The 13,682-nt window shown below is 43.1% G+C and overlaps 1 protein-coding gene across 1 annotated transcript in view; it reads left to right on the top strand.

The window, feature by feature from the left end:
- The first annotated feature begins 2,298 nt into the window (after positions 1 to 2,298).
- Positions 2,299 to 13,682, top strand: part of UROC1 (urocanate hydratase 1) — a 36,021-nt gene continuing 24,637 nt past the window's right edge. Inside the window, exons 1-4 of the mRNA XM_063164797.1 lie at positions 2,299 to 2,601; positions 8,686 to 8,816; positions 11,366 to 11,459; positions 11,903 to 11,962. Of these exons, the coding sequence (XP_063020867.1) occupies positions 2,476 to 2,601; positions 8,686 to 8,816; positions 11,366 to 11,459; positions 11,903 to 11,962 (411 nt within the window). The 5' untranslated portion in view covers positions 2,299 to 2,475. The remainder of the gene's footprint in view (positions 2,602 to 8,685; positions 8,817 to 11,365; positions 11,460 to 11,902; positions 11,963 to 13,682) is intronic.

Below are 13,682 nucleotides of genomic sequence, written 5' to 3'. Positions count from 1 at the left end.
GGGGAGTGGAAAACAAGCGCAGCGCCAGCCCAGCGGGGCCGGAGCCCGGGCAGCCCCCGGGGAGCGCGGCTGGAGCGGCCCCGGCAGGGACCGGGCGGGCCGGGGATGGAGCCGCGGTGCCAGCGTCACCCCGGAGCGGGGAAAGGGAGAGAGCAGCGGAACCCTTCCTCCCTCTGCCACAGTAGGGCTCAGCGAGGGGGGTCCTGCCCTTCCCAGGGCGGGTTAGTTATCTGCAAGTTTTGTCTCTGCTCCCTTCAACCTCTATCTAGCGCATCTCTCCGTCCTAACCGCGCACTTCTGCTCAGTTCTCCTCCTCTCTGCTCCTGTCTGGCTGCAAAGGGGATTATTAAAACATGTGATCTTTTTCCTGGGCTTTATATGTGCGGGTTTATTTTTTTTCTGCTTTAATTTAATTTTTTTTTTAAGGTCGGTTCCGCACCTCCTCTGGGCTGGGCAGGTCCTGGCTGGGCTCAGGGCGGGCGTTGTGTTCCAGCCGCATCCTCTGGTCCCGCAGCCGGGCCGTGCGTGCGTGTCCCGGTGCGCGCCCGCGTGTGCGCGCAGAGGGAGCGCGCCCGCGTCCGTCCGTCTGTCCCTGCAGCACCCTCTGCCAGCCCGGCCGGCACATGACAGCCGCCCCGGCGCCCCGGGCACCGCGGCTGGCTCCGGGGTCACCGCACAAACCGGGCAGCGGGGGGATGGCACAATCCCTGAATCCCTGAGTCCCTCAGTCCCTGAATCCCTGAATCCCTGAACTCTGTCTGGCACACAGAGACACTCCAGTGTGCGGCAAGCAGGGGGTGAAAGTGTCCAGCCCGAGAAAACATCCTAATTCAGGATGTTTGTGAGTTCCCCACATTTTCGTTCTCTCCCTCTTCACCAGTATAACACCATTAACTTCTGCCGGTGTCACAGGAGAAGCAGGTTTGATGGGAGTGCAAATGCAGACAGCGTTATTCTTGTGCCCCTGCGTGTGCAGGATCAGACCTTAAAGGGATTTGAAGAATGTAGGTTGAACAAAGAAGACTAAGGAAAGATTTATATCCCTTTGGGGTGGGAATGTTTATGTAAGGCAGGGTTATCTGGCTACATTTTGGGGTAGAATTTTCTGACTTTAACCTTCTTCTTTTATTTTTTTTTGTATGTTTTAAATATGAAAACTCAATAGAAAACTTTAAATTATAGAGGTTTCTCTGTCTCTTTTTTGTCTTTGCTTTTTGTTTGAAAGCAGCTAAAGTACTGTATAATTACAAAACAAAATTCTCCTGCTGTAAATGACATTATCCTTCAGAAGGTCTGAGTCTGCTGTGTGCTCAGCTCCCCTGGGATGCTCTGAGTTCTTTCAACTTGAGCATCTTCACTGGGAGCTGGGGATGTGCAGGATGTCCTAGAGCTAAAGTGGATCTGACATTAATGAGAGGCTGTCATTTAATAATTGTGCTTTGTTGCCACTGCTTGTTGATTGCTGCCTTTGTGGGGAAATGCTGTATTTTTTCCTTTGCAGGTTTTAGGTTCATTTCTAGCTGAAATGCTTTGCCCAGTTAATTTCACCAGGCTTAAAATGTGGCACTTGTGGTTCAATGAATGTAATAAAGGTCAAGAAGCTTCTGTATATTTCAACAACAAACCAGAATGGAGAGCAAAGTTCATGTTGCGCTGTTAAGTGGAAAATTAAAGTTAAATACATTCATTTACCTGTGATGCCTGAATGGTAGTACAAGACTTTCTAGTTATTGTTGACTGTAGGGTATAAAAGTGACATAGGACTGAAAGCCTTCATTATTCCTCCCAATTACTGCCTGTCTTGAGAAATCCACTTCCAGTGCTAATGAGTACATTTCCAGTTCAATGCTATGAAAATCCATTCATGCCTGTGAGCTGAGAGGAGCTAACACCTAAGGGGAAAATTTTGCTGTTATGATGACCACTGCTGTTGTCTAGAAGATGAATTGGTGAGATCTGAGGAAGTGCCCATAGCAAGGGGTGTCAAACAGAGAATGCTTATCTTAACTGAGCAGTTAATCCCTAATTTTCATTAGTTCCTAAGCTATAGCAACATAAATGAACAATTCTTGATGTCTCAGTCAATATTCCTGCTCCAGACCATGATCTCACATGAACATTGAGGGGATCAGGTTATTTGGAAGGTGACTGAATTTTCTCTGATGCCTTAGCACGACACCAGTTGACAAAGCACCCAGAGAATAATCAAGCTGTGAATCATTCATTTTGGGGGAGGAGGGAAGAGCCAATGGCATGGCACAGAGCAGGGAGGTGTGTCACCTGTGCCCCCTGCCCTCTCAGCCTGACAGCCCTGCTTGCCAAAGCCAGAGGACAGTCTGTGCTCCTGGAGATCCCCCTGGAGTGGTGGCACATTTGAATCGTGCAGCATCTTGATTTCCTGCACCTCTTCCTTGTACCTTTCCTCATACCTCTCCAGTTTGCCTTGCCTTTCCTCCTCCTATTTGCTCAGCAGCTATGACCAGCCTGAAGGAAATCTGTCGTGGCCTCCCTCTAAACCCCCTGCCTGAAAACAAAGGTCGGAGACAAGGAATACCCCATGCACCCGTGAGAACACCCAATCTCACTGCTCAGGAGAAAAAGGTAACATGGCCTTTCACAGGGCCTCATTTCTCTTCCTTTCACATAAAGGCAGCTTGGGGCAGCAAATTGCCTCAAATGCTTTTCTGAATGGGAAGTTAACTTTGTGTCAAATGTATTTCCTTGGTGTTATAATTCACTCTGTAATGGGACAAAGGACTGGAAGCTCTTCTGCTCGCTTTCTTTCTTCCTCCTCCAGAATAATTGGGTTGATGTGAGGGAGATTTTCTGCACAGCACCTTCCATGACTTTAAATGGCTAAACAAGAAGCATTAGACTTCAATGACGTCAATCCAGCATCGTTTCTCAGAGCTGAAATTCAGAATGCTGTTGTAAAACCATTGCATGTGTATGTGAGTGAAAGCTAACCCCTCCAAGACAATAAACTTCAAAGGTGATGAATCAGCATCATGGTAGCAGCCACACATATTTGCATAAAAAGCCCAAAGATGATTTATTTTATACGGAAGTCTGAGCATGAGTTTCAGGTGAGTTTGTAGGGAGTTAATGATTCGTCTTTAGTAGCGTAATTATTTTCCTTTCTCTTTTTGTTTAAATAGTCTTCGTACACACCAAAATAATCATTGCACTATTTCATGCTCAAGACTAAAAAAATCAGCAGCAGAAAATAATGGTCAATGGGTGGAGATGCTTAGGAATTTGTGTGGGAGACGACAAGGTGGGTTCCTGAACTTGGAAATCTGTGCTTCATCACATGTAACATCACTTACCCTGAGACATTCTGCTCAGAGCACACAAGTTCCTTCCCCAATAACAACTTGCACACAACTTCCTTGCCTTCGTGGGAGTTCCCCACTGGCATCAGCAGTCAAATTCTTTCAAAGTCACTTCCCCAAACAGAGGAGAGTCCAGGCAAAGGGTAGAAAGAGGAACAGCTGTGAGATATCCAAAAAGGATTTACTTCAATGTCAGGAGCATTCATGGCTGAGGCATCCTGCCTGTGCCTGGGACAGCTCAGTCCCATGGAAATGTGGTTACTAAGTGTGCAGAATGGCTGTGGTGATGGCTGTGAAGATGAAGGAGTGGGGAGTGAGTTTCACTGAATGTCAGAACATTGCCAATCATTTCTGTTTTATTCCATGCCTTTCCTAAATTCCCTTTCCCCAGAAGTCTGATGTAGCAGAAAGGGTCCCAGTTTCAGGAGATGATGTCTCTCAAGAGGATACCAAACCTTGCTCTCTAACCTGTGGAGGGGAAGGCAATGACAAGGTCTTCCCTCCCTCTATAGAAACTGGAATAATTTCCTGCCTCCTTTACGGTTTGGAGCAGTAGACTGGATTTCTGCCCCCAGCTGACTGTAACATCTATCTCTCATCTCTCCATTTTACCTACTGCACATGATAAGAGGTCATGCTAGTTGGGTATTTAATTAGACTATTAGAGGTTTTAAGGCTTTCTTTATGATTTACTTTATAGTTAGTCCTCCACCTTAAACTCTTAAGAGAATTAGAGGCTCAGTTGGTATTTTTTTCATATCTGAATAGTAAAATCTCTTTTTAAAAGAAGTGCTCCATGCTTAGAAAAGCATGTAGATGGAAGATTGTCTGTCTATAAGGTTTTTTTAAGTCATCTTGAGACAGACTTCCAGATGTTGTAGACAGTGTGTAATGCTGAACATATTATAAGACTTGTCTTTTATATGGCTTCATGTTCACTTTCTAATTGAAATATTCAGGGGAAGCTTTGACAGAAGTGAAGTTAATAATGCTCTGGTGATTTCCTCATCTTTTCATATGCCTTCATTCCAGTTTTACTTCTTGTTACAATAATAAACCTTACCACTGCCAATGTTTTATTTTCTTGGGCCTCCTTTTGTGGTTATAACAGAAATCCTGTAAGTGAGATTTATAAAGAACTGTGTGTTTTGGGACTTGCTGAAGAAGTATCTAATTCTTCCTATCATACCAGCTTTAATCTTCTTGGATAAATTGAGCCATATCTCAGAACTGATTCTGATTATATGTTTCCTGAATTCTCTTCCTTCAGCATTCTTTGCCTGAGGCCTGAAACAGCCACATCCTCTCTCTTTCCCTCCCTCCACAGCTCAGGAAACCCTAGCTTTCTGTTTCTCAGCATCTGTATCTTTATGTAAACATGCCTCAAAGAAACTACCCTTAAAATCTAGGTGTGGTGTGTGCTTTGCAGAGCAAGGGTGTTGCATGCTTTGTACTCACTGATGTTCCAATAATGCTGGAGCAACTTGGGAACAATGGGCACTTCTCTGTGTTGCTCAGGATCAGGAAAAATGGGATGGCTTTATCCAGACAGGAATTCCCTTATGGATCTCAGAGCCAAGTCATGCTACAGTCCCCCTGCTGATCCCTCCCAGCAGGATCCTCTCTGCCCTGATTGCAGCATTCTGTGTTTCTGGGGCAGCATGAGGTCAGTAATGGCCTTGATGGCCCTGATGAGCCTCTCCTGAGGCCTCCTCCCACACCCTCTGCCCATAGGCTCATGGGCTCCATTTAGGCTGAGGCCTGGGAGGCACTCTCAGCTATGCTCAAGATGTTTTGGTTCTGTTCAGGGTGTCCCTGAACTCAGCCATGGCCCTCCTGGGTCTGCTCTTCCTCCTGTGGGTTGACACCCTACTCTGAACCTCTCTGTGCTCCATCTCTCCATGGTGGCATCGCCAGACCTGGTCCTGACTTGCACTTCCAGCTTGTCCTGGGCCTGCAGGTCAGCCTGGTCTTGCCTGATGGCCAGCAGTGCTGGTGGGCCCTGGCTGCCATCCCTGGGCTGCTCTGCTCTGCTCTGCTCTTCTCCCTCAGGTAGCACAAGGTGGGTGAGGTGTCTGCTCTGGCTGTGCTGGCTCTGCTTGGGGAGCAGCTGGGGCCTCCTGCTTGGGCACATCTTGGGATGAGGAGCTGGAAACCAGAGCCTGAAACCTCATTCAGCACCTGAAGCTGTTCTTCAGCCTTCTGGTGGAGAAATGGAATGTCTGACCTTTAGGATTTCTTTGCACAGCCAGAACTGAGGCTGCTTCAGTGAGTTTATCTGTGGTTTGGGCAGGCTGACGTATTAGCTCCTGTTTTGGGACATCTGGGGGATAAAGAATGTGGTTAAACTTTCACACCCGTTTATGGCAATGACCTGTAAGAAATCTCCACGTTTACTTCCCAGATGAGCTGATTAAAACTGGGACCTCTCAGGCAGAGTGATAAAAGAAACAATCTTGCTGCTAGTGAATAGTACCACCAAAGGTCCGGGGTCTGGAGGTCATCAGGCAGGACATTACAGATGGGAGGGAAGCACCATCCCCACTGGAAAAGGGGCAGAACTAAGGATGAAATTGCAGAGTTAAACCAGTCACTACCTCTCCTTGTGCTCCCTTTCCCTCAGTAAACAGAGACTGCAACCCTGAGTGTCTCAAGGGTCTTAAATTGGAAGTCCTGATGAGGCATTTCAGAAAATGGAAATGAATGACATTCTTCTGAAGAGGCTTCCTTCTGGCTCCTCAACAAACACCAATTAACAAACAGGATGGTTTACTTGATTTCTCAAGAGAATACCCCAGCAGAGAAATTCGCAGCTGATTTATTGGATTACATGGGCTGTCTTGATTATATTTTAGCATTGAGAGGTCTAAATCTTGATTAAATAGCAGTAGAATCTTGTTATAATTTAAAAATTCTCGGGAGTATATATAAAAAAAAGACACCTTAATAGTGTTTATAGCTTAAACACAAGAACCAAATGCTAAATCCAGCTGGTAGATTTAAGAGGAAGACTTTTCATTTGCTTACATTGCACAGAGTTGAATTAAATCAGTAACTCAGCAAATTCAGAGCAGATAATTTTTTAAAACAGCCTATGACATTCAGGATTATAACTGCAAATAATATTTTTGACACCAGTGAGCTCTGGACCTGCTTTTTCAGAGATACTGAGCGTATGCAGTTTAAGCTTCTGTCAATGGAAATTATGAAAAGGAAGAACACCTAAATATCAAATGCAAAAAAATATTCTGAATACAATTTGTCAGAGATAAATCCTTCTAAAAGGCTAGGATAATGGCTTTTTATTGTGCTTTAATGAAATATATTGTCTTCCCACAAAAGCATAATGATCAGCCTATTTGAATTTCCTCCTTGAGTGTCTTTCTCAGATTACTCCATTTATTTCTCAATAATGAATATGTAAAATTTTTCCCAATGCACATGGCCATTGCCCTTTCATAAAGCAGTCAGGGTTCATCTAAGCAGTTTTGAGCACCCTGGCTCTTTTATTGAGAGATTGTTTCACAATGCCTTACTTTTAAATTCTTCTAATTTCGAGACAACATTTTTTACAGGTAATTTGCAGCGATTTATTTCTTTCCAGCATTTCCCTGAAGTTTCTTCTTGCTTTGTCATTTATTCTGCAGTGAAACAGCAATCAAATATCACCTTTATTCTGTTCAGTTAAACAAGCCATAGTCTTAATCCTCTTTTATAAGACCTCTATTGTCTGTGCAAGGTGCCTTTCCCACATTTCATGTTACATTCAAGTTCATGTTTCATTAATGTTTGCGTCATCAAAATGCAGGCTTCTGATAATGTGTAACATTAATAGGATAGAGGCTCAGTCTAAGTGAATTTGTTTGAAAATCAAAACAGATTTTTCTTGCTTGAATTAAATGGTGAGAAAAAATATTAGTCCATCAGTTTCATTTTAATGCAAATAATATATTGATCAAAGACTGTGGGTGATCATTGCCACAATGGAAGCCTTGCAGTTCTCTGTAGCTCTCAAAGGCAGCCAAAATACCAATGTGTGCCTCTTCATTTTGTTGGTTTTAGGGGTGCAGGTGATTTTATTTTTGCTTTAGAAATTTCTCATCTCTAGAACCCCCTGTGATGGCTGCTCACCTCTGAGATTGACTTTGGAAATCCCCATGTATTTTGTCATTGTGTGGATATAGGTGGGATTTTTGTGTTTATTAATAGCACACCCTTGAAAATGACTGCTTATCTAACTGGAGAAGAATGAAGATGGAATTTGCATTTTCTCATCTGGTAAATAGATTTTCCCCCTCATCATTCTCTGTGTGGAATGGCAATTCTAATTTGTAGAAGTAAACTTGATCCCTTTCTATCCTTTCCACAGCCATTAAAAATCAGCCAAAGGAAGATATGAAATTCCATATGATTTGTGAATATTTTAATCTAAAAGTTCTTTGGATGGTGTTGCCATTTGCCAGGGAACTTATAAGATCTTTGCATGAAACTGGCTATTTAAAGATGACAAAAATCTTTGTTCTCATTATGGTTTCAATCAAGTGAAACACAGAATACGGAGACATGCCTTAACAGGCTGTTACTAAAGATAATGATTTATTTATGGGTTCTTCCATGCAAAAGGACATATTGTTCTTTGCAAACCATGGCTAATGTCTTTGAAGGCAATAGGGAGTGTGAGCCACGTAGTGTCATCTGCAGGATTTAGCTGAGTGCCTGGTAATCACTTTAGCTAATTTGGAAGTGATACATGTAACATCAATAAAATAATGGAACCCAACACCCTCTGCTATACATTAGGATGCTAAATGGAGTGAATCTGCAATAAAACTTAGCCCAGGAACATCTTCATCTGGGAGTATGTCACATAACTCTGGGCCAAGGTCCTGTTTTGAATGGAAAGTACTGTAGGATCTTCAGTGTGTTGGAGTTTAGGGATTTAGTTTTAAGGATTTCTGAACAATGTTTACTTGGTATTCCAGTGCCCCGGCACTGCGAGAGAGAGTTTGTCTGTGATATTGATATAATATATATTGATGAGATTGAGCACTACTCACAAAATCCCCAAGGTCTCTCCATGCAGGTTTGGGGAGGCAGGTGGGAAGGGGATGGTCACACATTTACCCTAATTGAACCTACCAGGAAAGAGGCAGGTAGAAACACTTCAATAGGGCAGCAGGAATGAAGCTCCCCTGGCGTGAGCTTAGCCTTTTGCATTGCATTGTCCTTGCAACAGCTTAGGCAGGCTTCCAGCTGGGACTGGTTAAAGTTCAGGGCCACCCACTTACCTCCATTTCTCTTATACCTCTGTTTTTCTCCCCTGTTTGTTTGTGTGTGTGTTTTCTGGCAGCTGGCTCTGCGCAATGCCTTGCGTTATTTCCCACCTGAAATCCAGAAGAAGCTGGCGCCGGAATTTGCTGAGGAGCTCAGGCTGTACGGCCACATCTACATGTACAGGTTCTGCCCAGATATTGAGATGAGGTGAGGACTGGATGGTTCATGTTGTATTCAGCTGCCATTTGCTTGCCAGCTTTCACCGGTGGAACTGACCTTTAGAGTGGCCTTGATGCATCCTAATTTACCTCTTGTAGAAGTTTTCATAATGTAATAATGAAGCTTATCTTCTGATAATTTGGATATTCTGTGTACTGCAGTGATTTCATTTCCAGGGAGGGTTACTGTGTGTTTTGGGATGCTCCATGGGACAGGGAGGGAAGCAGAGTGCTCCCCTCTGGATAGGCTGTGGTGGGTCTGGGCAGTGTCACTGCTGGAGAGCTCAGCACAGGTGAAGGACTGAGCCTGGCTCTGTGTGTGGCAACCCAGCTTTGCCCCACACAGGGATCCCAAACACTCTGCCCCCTGGCAGGGCTTGGTTTCCAGGGGCAGTCATTACTCAGAGACCTCCAATGACAACCTTGACAGCAAACTTGAATAGTTCTGAGCTGGTGCCAGTCCCAGCTGAACCAAGAAGTAAGACCAGGTGAGTGGCTGGTTGGTTGAGCATGCTGTCAGAGCAGAGGAAGCTCTCTGGGCTTGAAAAGGAAGGCAGTGCATTTTTTCCATTGGGACCTTTAGGTGACCCTGGTGTGTAATAAGCTGTGCCTGTTGGTCTTGGACCATCACTTCATTCTAGGGCTGCTGGGTCTAATGTTTGTGAAGCAGAACAGATTTAGTGAGGGCTGCCAGGGGCTAGCTGCTTTTTTTAGACTGATTCCTTTTTGCATCAGCAGGGGCCTGGTTAATGTCCATAGAGAAATCTGAATAAAGCAATAGAAAGCACTCTGATTTCCACAGACAACCACGTTTCTATGCTGTTCATTTTAGCCTGGGGTGAGCTCTTGCAGGATTCAGCTAAGGAGTGGAGAAATAGAAGACTATCTGAAAGTTTTTGCAGGGCTAGACTTCAGAGGATCCTGTACTAAACTACAGGTGGTGACACCTTCCAAGTAGGCTTGGATGAAACAGTCCGGCAGCTTGTTTCCATCACTGGCATCAGTGATCCTTTGACAACATCAAGTATTTTTTTTATTTTGTGATCATTTCATTGATTGTTTTCTAATAGATTGTTGTAGTCTCACTATGAGAAAATGCCTTTTGATCTCTGTAGTCTGAGAGTATTTGATTTTTGTTTTGTATGTCCCAGGGACCATGGCTCCATTTAAATTGTGTTCCTATGCCAGAGCACTCAACTGATGTTGGGTTTCTTATGCTCTGAGCAATATTATGTGTAAATATCTTCTCTTGATGAATTGGTATCATTCCACAGAAATGGTCTTTTATCAAGTTTAGAACAGCAGAAATCTTTAATAAAAAAAGCATTGTGGAAAAACTCAAAGGCTTTCCCTCCTGGTTTGGCAGTGACTACAAGGCATTTGTTTTAGTACCCTGATGTAAAAAGCCAGGATAAAGTGCATGGGATCATGGGAGGAGCCCATTTGCTGAATCTGTGGAATATGCATTCCAGATCTTGGCTCATGAGCTGGACAGTGGATGTCCAATTATTTTTTTGTCATTAGCACACTTCAGCCTGACCTTTTCAGTGTAACTTTCCCTGCACAAAGCAAGGGTCCAGCCATTGAAGATCCAAGGTCCAATAAAAGGAAGATAATTTAGAAACCATGACAAAAGATCCTGTCCCTCTTTAGGAATTTTCAGCTAATGGTGGTGTTGCTTACAGAAAAGGAAGGACTAAAACTCTTAATCAGTGGTTCTGCTTCCTTCAGGTGTCATTCCTTAGAGGCCTCAGCACAGTTGTACTAAAACTTGTGCAGACACAGCAGAGGAACTGTCCCTGCCCTAAACAGCTACAGCATAAATCCAAGAGTAGGAGTTTTAGAGCAATTTGACACACAAACAGATGGGGGAGAAGATAACAATGAGATGACCACAGCAGGTGCATTAAGGACATCAGTGCCAGGCCACCTGAGCTGGGATAGCTCTGAGGCTGTTTCCCATGCCTCACCTCTCAGCTTGTGGGTGAAGTGCATTTTAGTGAAAAGGTCCATATTTCCCTAACTAGTTCAGTCTTTGAGAGTTTCTTGGAGTCTGAAACTCAAGCTGAGTGGGTTTTTTTCTTAGATACAATCTTAAATAGCAAGGGTGGATGAGCCTGAGGGCAACTTCCAGTGATGCTGCTTTCCTTGGCACTGCAGGGCTTGGCTGCTTGGCCTGGCAGCTGTTGCAGAGGCTACTTCCACCACCCCTGGAAAAAATGCAATTGAAAGGAATGAGCATTCTTGGCCACCACATTTATCAATTGTGATTAAATAATTCAGCAAATGATAAGCTTAATGCAATTTATTGGTTTTGCTTAGTTCTGATAATAGTTAAAACCTGATTTGCCTGTTAAGGTCCATATGTAACTTCATATCTGTGCATTTTTTCTTTACTCTTCCCCCCTGAATAAAAGCCTGCAACCCAGACAAGTCTGAGTATCCTTGGCATGCAGAGATATTTGAGTGGGGTGTGTTGTTCTGGTTGCTCTTGTGAACTGGAGTTTTTCTTCTAAATTTTTGTGCCTGCCCTTTCAGAGCTTACCCCATAGGAGAGTACCCTTGCAAGACCAAATCAGCTGCTGCCATCATGCTGATGATCATGAATAACCTGGATCCCTCTGTGGCTCAGGTAAGACACAGTAACAGGAATCTGGATTCACAGGCAGCAGAAAATGGGCAAAATATTTCCTGTATGTGTTCTCACATAAATACTGAAAAATTTAGACATACAGGCACTGTATACAGGAGCTTGGTCACTGCCTGAGAGATACAGCTCAGCTCTTGGCACATTGCTTCTACAATTTATGTTGAAAAATTAGTGCTGATGCTTCCTGTATCTTTGGAAGCTCATCCCAGTGACAGTGTTACAGTAACAAACACTTAATTTTGAAAAATAACATTTTTTTATTCTTACCACTTTTACAATGTTAATTCCCGATTTCAAGAACATAGAGAGTTTTGATGCAATAACCTCTAGAAAAGATTTATTACTGAGATAGCAAAAATAGCTCAGAGATACAGTAAAAGGTTTGGGAAAAGTGCTTGCCTTAATGTTGAATTGCCTTTTTTTAGTTTCCTCAGGAGCTGGTCACTTATGGAGGAAATGGGCAGGTCTTCAGCAACTGGGCACAGGTAGGACATTGCTGGGTTTGCAATTCACAGAGCCAGTTCCACCCTCCCCCACACACATTCTGCTCAGGCAGTTTGGGATCATTCTTGGCAGTTGTTGCCTTAAAATACTCCAAAACATCCTGTTTGGAAAGGGGAATGCTCAGTTATGAACTGTGTAGATGGAGGGAGCTTTGTTTAGTAAGGAGAGCACAGACAGCCCAACAGAAATCCAAACATGACACCATAAACACAGAGCTGTGTAGGATGATAAAAGGCCAGTTCTTTGTCTTTCTTTGATGCTTATGTATGGGCCTGAGTATTTAGCACAGATAATTTTAGAGTCTAAATCTAGAAAACAAAAAAGCTTATCCTCTGTTTGTGGTACTTTTGCAACATTTTTCACAAGTAGTGGAATAAGAAAAAGGCTTTGATTGAAAAATGTGCCATTCTGAGTCATTTTTCCAAGTAAATCAGATTAGCTGTTAACATTTGCTCTAGTTCATGCTGCACTTAACTATGGACATTAACCTTTACCTTCTAAGAAAAAAAGCCTGGTTAAAAGCCTCTCTAAAATCAGAGAATGTTTTAAATTGTGTTTGTATAATCTCTGTTCTCTTATATTAAAAAAAGGTCAATAAGTATACTCACTTTAGGTGTTGCAAAATGCAAATGAGAAACATTGTCAGGAGATCTTTAGAATCAGCAACATATTTAGAGTTCTGTTTGCAGTGCAGGTCAGAATCAGCACAGGTAGGAAGCTGCATCCCCCTGGAGAGAAGAATCACTCCTGGAGGCTGGGAAGGTCTTGAATTCTGACTGGAATTGGCAGAAGCTGACCTAAGGAGGCAGCTTCTGTCATAAAGAATCACATATGCACCTTGCTGTGGCTTTATCTGAACCTGGCCTCTTCATTATTAAAGAGCCCAAGCAAAACTAATGTGTGAATGAAGTTCCTGACTTAGGGAAAAGAATGGATTCCTCAGTTTGCTATGGGGCTGAGTGACCTGGGATTTCTCCCCAGTCTGGGATTTCTCATTTGTGGTTAAAGGAAAATTCATGTTTCAATTTCCTAATCTGGTAAATTTAATCTGGAAGTTAAATGGAAGCCTTAGGTAGATTTAGAGGCAAAACTGTTCTGCCTTTATGTTTCAAAAAGAGGTACCATGGCAATGCTCACCGTTTCTTTATTCTGTGCATTAATTAATATATGCTAATTAACTATTGCCTGTTACCTATAAGTGTTCCAGCATTTCTGAGGTGAGCAGTGCCAGCAATTGTATATTGGCCTTTATTGATCTGACAATGCTTAGGCAGCTGTTGGGCTGCAAGGTGAGGTAGAAGTGATGCCAAAGTCAGAAATGTTATTTTCTCTTGTTGTCATCCAAGCCAGTCCTATGACTTGCAGTTGTTCCACAGGAGAGCAAACAAAACCTTTTTATTTTTGTTTACTTAGCGTAGCAATCACATGAATGATTCAGTTCCTACAGAACATTTTATTCTGTTTGTGCTTGAAAACAGCACTAAAAAATTTTAAAATCCTAACATTGCAAAACTCACAGTAAAAAGGTTCAGTTTGGTTTATATCATCCATTTAGACCTGTGCTTTCTTCTGGATAATTTCAAATGAAAGAATTATGTCCAGAGCTAACTTAACAGGTCTTCCTCCTTGCTAGCTATGCCTTTCAATGATAAAAGACCCATTTATCTTACAGCTTCTAGTTTTATTAGGATGTTTTTCCCA

This window comes from Melospiza melodia, chromosome 10 (assembly GCF_035770615.1).
Source record: "Melospiza melodia melodia isolate bMelMel2 chromosome 10, bMelMel2.pri, whole genome shotgun sequence".
NCBI classification, from domain to species: domain Eukaryota; kingdom Metazoa; phylum Chordata; class Aves; order Passeriformes; family Passerellidae; genus Melospiza; species Melospiza melodia.
Note: the sequence above shows the minus strand (reverse complement) of the source record. Positions and strands in the feature narration are given on the sequence as shown.